A 6,707-nucleotide genomic window follows, 5' to 3' on the forward strand; every position below is an offset into this window, starting at 1 on the left:
TATGAGCAGAAGAGCAGAGATATTTCTCCCACAACTGTCAGGGGGTGAATGATCCTCTGTGCTCAGTTCTGGCCTTAGGCTACGTACACACAATAATTATTATTGTAAATGAACGACTAATGTTCGATTGTCCGATAATCGTTTACAAAAAAAGTGAACAATGACAGGCCAACAACGCAGAGCCAGTGAGGTTTGGCTGATTTTTGCTGACAACTTCAGTAATGACCAATAATGTAACAGTAAGGATCAACCAATCCTCATTGGTTTCAGCACCACCAAAGGCTAACAGCCCCTTCTGCTAAAGACATGCAATGGCCACTTTGTACTGTACATTGGCAATGGGAAACCTTGCTGATTTTTCATTGGTCAGGTGGTTTCTAACATTTTAAACCTCTTGCTGCCAGAGTAATGGAGGTCAGTGAGCTGTGACTTCAGTGCCTTTGAGGATAAATGTATTCACAAAGATTTCTTCTCATCTATAGGGAGAAAAATGGAGTCTTTGTTTTAATATAGTAAAAACATTTTTTTTTATTAAAACTCCGCTGTTGGGAGCCAGTGCCAATCCTTCATTTCATTGGGTTTTTGTTTAACTAGACCCAAATTCCAGAATGCAAAAACTATTGATTGGAAGTTAGTGAAATTCCCCACATCTGTTGTTTCATTAAAATGCGTGTGTGTCCACATTGAAAAGCATGATAAAAAGTGCTACAGCATAAGCAGTGTGTTGTTATTTTATTATACTTATGTTTTGTTGTAGATGGCAGATGCAGCTTGTTTTAATCATTTTATTCCAGATTACAGAGACGCTGTGGTCATGTTGGAGAGTAACTGCAGCCTCTTGTGTACATGCCATGCAATGTATTTTGTGTACTTAATCTACATAATGTAAAACCATTATTCAAATATGTTCAGACTGGTGGCAGGAAGAGGCGTTATCGCTCAGATGAACCAGCGATAGAACACAGTATTACAGCGTGTGGCTGCCAGCCACTCACGTCAGATGATTCTTGTCCAATAATTGCCTCAGGGCTTATATCGGATGAGAATCTGGCATTTATACAGCGCTTGCCAATTATGGATCCGTCCTGGCGGATCCACTGACGAGGAACGTTCGTAATAGAAGTAAAGAGAAGAGAGTGCAGTGAGGTGCTGTTCATTCTTCTCCCCCCTCTCTCTACATAGAGCAGAATGGCGCTGTATCATTCATGCATTGTTCAGTCTTTTGTCATTGGAAAGTGAAAGATTATGGAAGATCCTTTCCAACGACAATTATTGAACGTGTCTACACAGTCAAAAGGCTGCAGGGGGAAGGGACACTACATGTAGCATCATGTCAAAGGAAACAGTTGAGGGGTGTGTGGAAGTGGATAAAACAGAACTCATCATCATCCTCCCCTCAAATTCCAAATCTCCCCGACATATTTAAAAAAAAAAAAAAAAAACTAGGGCAAGCAAACAACCAAATACATATAACTGTATACAAAAACTTGATACCATACTACTTATGTTATAAATGACAAAAAAAAAAAAAATGAAAGAATACCATACCTCAGCACACAGATGAAAGTAGCAAAGTAATATTGTAGCTTCTGAGCATGTGATGACCAAAATAATGAATACCAGAAACAAGAATCCAAACATGTAATACATTTGATGGGACCTGGAAAAAAAATTGCAGTCTTTCATTGAAAACGCAGCAGAATCTTTCTTTCCCTAGCTAATGATACAAGAAATTGCAAAACTTTGGAGAAAGCTCCACAAAATATTACATAAACAGGCCATCTTGTCAATCACAAACCATTAGTGTACGGGGAGCATAATACAAGGTTTAGATTAACATTGGTGCCCATGTAAAGACAACATACTGTACTAGTTTAAACTAGGCTCTAGCTCCAACTATCCCTGCTATATCCAAAATAAATCTCAGGAGATGCTCAGTAGTTAAAAATAAAAAATGTCAAAACCTAAATTAAGCACCACATAACCTTATAAACTAATGGACATTACTTCAACAGTATCATTTGCATGGTGTGTGTAGAAGCAAAGGCTCCTGTTAACCAAACTGCAGCCATATGCAATCAATCTATGTGAAGAAACAGTGGTGCTGTAGGACACAGCAACAAAAGATAACCAAACATTAATACACTTACCAAATGCTATTAAGGATGAAGAAAAGTTGTATGAAAATACAGCCAAAGGGCAAAATTCCTCCCATTATAATACCAGGTAAGGGCTTTGTGTAAAAGGATTGTTCAGGAATCTGACGAGGGATCTGATTGGTGCGGACAGGGTGTTCTATAGCCTATAAAGCAAAAAGAAGTGATTGTATTATAAAAGAATTTGCATTTTCCTTTTCCAATTCCAACAAAAAAAGAAACTAAAAACAAAACATGAAAAATAGTAACCTTTACGCTAACATTTTAAAGACACAAGAAAGAAATTGTGTGACAAAAAAAACGTAATTTCTCCCCAAGTATCTGTTGTGAAAATTCACAAATGCACATCAAAACAAACATGACTAGAAAAGAATAACAAGGAGAAAAATACATGAACCAGAAAGGAAAAGTACAATCACTAAGGAGTTCATTATACTGTAAAAAGAAAAAAAAAGTCAACTTTTATGAAGATTTACTGAAAATGTACCTGTCTGCAAAATGCTAATTCTGTAACAGGATATGAATTGTGTCAAATTACAGGTGTTGAATAAAGTGACTCTTGTGCTGTAAACCTGTGTATTCATGGAACTCATGATGTAATTTCACACTGGATGTTCTTTTGTCCTAATAAAAATCAAGTTACAATTCAACTTTTTCTTTAAGGTCGCCCTTAAACCCCTCATTTAGGTTTCTTTCTTTTTCATACATATGGGGGAGATCAATGGGGCATATATGTTTTTAACACAGAACCTGATAAAAACTTTTACATCAATAAATACCCCATGCTGCCATAGTATTCAGAGTAGAATAGCAGTTAGTGGTCATTATTGATAAAGTGTATCAGCACTTAGAATGCACCTAACCATCACAGATCTCCATACATGCCACGTCTTTATCTGGCAGTATATACTTGCCAGTTAATTTGCATATGTAGCCAGGTATGCTCCCTAATTAGTTTAGTTTAAGCAGCTCTTTTTTACTCTAATGATCTGAACAATGGGCAAATGGAATATGGTTGTGGAATTTTATAAAAGTGGAGCTAAAACTTCACTTTAAAAATCTAAAGAATTGCACATGCGCATCTCAGAAATGGTTGCCAGGAATACACAGCAACCCCAGCTTCTCCTGCGGAAGCCAGACTGAACATTATTTGAGTCAATTATCTGGGCCTTCTCAATCAAGATGGCCAAATATTGGAATGCAAAAGGGAAGCGAGAAGATGGCGGCACCCTCAACGAAACAGGGACAGGCTAGTATCCAGAGGGTTTAGTGGGACAAGCGAGTATCCAGAGGGTTTAGCATGCCAGGCTCTGAAATACTGTTCACATCTGACACAAATCAAACCTTATGTGAAAGAATGCATGTCTAAATCTAAAATCATATGCTCACCTAAACCACTGAATGTGTGTGTGTGGCATGGACTCAAGAATGTAATCCCATCGTGATGCCCATCTAATGTTTTTTTCTTCCTGTACAGCAAATACAAAAAAAAAAGCAAAGACACTTTAAGATAACATAAAAAAGCAATCAACATAAACCATTCAAATTTCAGCAAAAACAAGTATACAATGTTGTTAAAATAAATGATCATAGGAAAATGTAAAACATTTCTATTTCACGGTGAACCAAAGGAATATCTATATCCATCTGTCTAGTGATAACACATCACATAACACAGCAAAAGCAGAAAAACCTTGAAAAATATTTTTATCCAGGTTTAGGAAATCCGGTGAAATAGATGTGTGTTAAATTATACCCTTATCAATCGGCATCTGCGTTTTTTAAATATCACAGTTGAACCAAATTCCTGAGCCCCAGACTTTGGCCCTTGATCACCCACGGTATTGGGACAAATTACAAAGGACTTCCATCAGGCCAAGCCTTGTACAGATGTCCAATGGACATCAGAGGATTGTCACTGGAATCAATATTTCGTGATAAACAAGCTCTGTACACAGAGCACAATTCTGTTCTCTGGGGAAGGGTGGGGACGAGTGAGAAGCAAAAACTTATATACTTACCTCAAAAGTAACAGAATATGTGTATCTGATTTCAACCTCATCTTTCCCATTCTTAATTTCCATAGGAGGACCAGAACAATCACCCTTGTCAGGATGAGTATGTTTGTAGCTATATTAAATAAAATGTAAAAATAGGAACACAAAATAACTTTAATAATAATATACACAAAATAATGAAGTAATACAAAATATAGGAGCCGACAGATACATTTAAAAAACACACACAAATACACAGGTCATGGCAAAATCATGGAGGATTTCAAGGTTCAAGCTGGTGCATGAGATTTTTTCAAAGTCTAAGTAAATGCCTTTCTCTATTAATAAAATGTGCTTTTACATTTACTGCCACAGTAAAAAATTGTCTGAAAACTGCTCAGTGACCCATTTGGTGATTTCACCGCCATATTCTACATACATCTAATGACTTAGGCCAGTCACTGTAATATGGTAACACGGTGGCAACATATCCAAACAGAAATTCACTGTATTCAACAAATAAATGGGTCTTTTCTTGTCAAAAGCACTTAGAAGGCCATGGGAGACGGTTACAGGTAGGAAGGTTCAAGCAGATGACTTGACCCCCACACCCTTCCCTGCAGGCACAAGATCTCTTTAATATACAAATGTTGTCTAGTATCTTTCTAACTTGCTAAACACAGCCTAGAACATTCACTGCAGAAGTCTGTATGTAGCTGGTCAATGGACAATCTTGCAGTGTGTATACACTAAAGCTGGTAAACCTATAATATTAGGACTGGGTCTTTTAAACTAATACAACTATCTTTACTATTTCTGGGGCTACATATCTACAAAAATACCAAGATCACACCATGTAAGCTAACCATTACAAAACAAAGTCAAAACATTGACATACAAAGAACAAAATGCTTATATTCTTTAGCTTACAAGTCCTTAGATGTGGTGGTACAGTACAAGTACAGAAAGAAGGATGATGCTGTCACCTTGTGTCATAACTTCCAATGCATTTAACTGAAATCCCACATAATGGTATTACTCTTTTCAGCGATTACAAAGAAATGTCCATCTATGTAATAAAGAAAAGCTACATAGCGCCTGACTTATTAAAGCTCTCTGAAGCTGGAGAAAATACACTTTCATCAGTGCACCTGGGTGAGTCAGCAAACCTGGAACGAATCCAGGATAGAAAACATTAGCTAACAAACAGCAAATCACTTTTAAGAAATTCATTCCAGGTTTGCTGGATCAAAGCTTTAATAAATCATGCCCATAATGAGAGGGGAAAGTGTTCAGTTCAGCAACCTAGGATGTCAGTGTTGCTTCTCCATGGATCCAGTGGTTGAACAAACATTGTTATCTTAGAACAGGAAGCGCATTGCTGGCAGATTCACAAAGGCAAAAAAGAAAAATAATGTAGCCACAACATCTAAAAAGACTATAAGCATTATATTTCTTTTCTTAGAATTTGGAAAGGTTGCAATAAATCAGCACTGAAAAATAAATTATTATGTCCATCCACTGCATGTCTAATATCCTCTCTGGTAGTAGGGTAAATAGCCACTAGTATCATATTTACCTTCTAGGTTCAAGTTTAGCAGCAACCAGTCTTGATCCCTTTGCTTCATCTTCTACCACATGGTAATATATAGTTATGTCAACATGGTTAAATATATAGTATGTATCTCTCTCGTGGAACTCAGACTGTGGATGATAAAAATATTTTCGTTTTAAAACATATAATGATTGAGAAAGTTCAAAAATAAGGATTACATTTGTTAGATCATAATTTTCTTTTCCTTTTGTCAATTACAACCAAATCATTTTATGCTTCTGCAAGCAGAACTGAGGGTTGCAGCACAATCACTAGAGATGCTCACATTTATTACACATGCATCCTTGGGGTGACCATCTTGTGTAATGTAGCAACCAATAGGAAAGCCAGGATTGCAAAACTTTTGTTTCTCTTCCACCTCATAACACCATGTGACAGGCATATTGTCAACAATCCTGAAATAAAAAGAGTTACAAAAAGTTTTAATCACCTTGAAAATTAAGGTATATGTTTTAAAAAAAAAAACAGTTACCTGTGTAAAGTGAATTTGTATACACATATTTCAAAATACCAGTGGAACTATTAAAAACAAACATGTATTGTGTCATATGTGCTATGTGAACTGCACTTCTTGCCAAGCAGTGCAGCACGCAGTTTATGCTTACTTTCCCAAAATTTAATTTTAAGATAGTTGATTAAAACAACAGGCTCTTTGTTTTAATTAGTATGTAAACATAGCTTGTACTGCATTTTATATAGGACTGGTGTGTAAAGTTGTTAAAAATACAGCAATTATTTTGACAAATCTGTTGCCCTTTTTCTGTTTCCAAGTCACAGACCGAGCTGGAGTTCCTTATTCCCATTTCAATGGGCTAAGTCCCACTTTAGGTTCTTGGGAGTACTGATCCCTAAAAACCCTGCAAAACGTTACACGCTGAATTTTACAAAAGCTATACGAGTAATGCAGACAGATTTTAAAAGGTGGGCATCCCTTACACT

The 6,707-nt window shown here is 36.5% G+C and overlaps 1 protein-coding gene across 1 annotated transcript; it reads right to left on the minus strand.

The window, feature by feature from the left end:
* Positions 1-1,548: 1,548 nt before the first annotated feature.
* Positions 1,549-6,282, minus strand: LOC140321198 (transmembrane 9 superfamily member 2-like; the record flags this gene model as incomplete). The annotated part of the gene is made up of 7 exons (XM_072398049.1): positions 6,034-6,282; positions 5,733-5,857; positions 4,178-4,286; positions 3,546-3,625; positions 2,534-2,591; positions 2,151-2,302; positions 1,549-1,660 (listed from the first exon to the last, which is right to left on the minus strand). Coding segments are annotated over exons 1-7 (870 nt in total), but the record flags the coding sequence as incomplete, so codon positions are not given.
* Positions 6,283-6,707: the final 425 nt, after the last annotated feature.

Source organism: Pyxicephalus adspersus, unplaced genomic scaffold (assembly GCF_032062135.1).
Source record: "Pyxicephalus adspersus unplaced genomic scaffold, UCB_Pads_2.0 Sca1264, whole genome shotgun sequence".
In the NCBI taxonomy this organism is placed as follows: domain Eukaryota; kingdom Metazoa; phylum Chordata; class Amphibia; order Anura; family Pyxicephalidae; genus Pyxicephalus; species Pyxicephalus adspersus.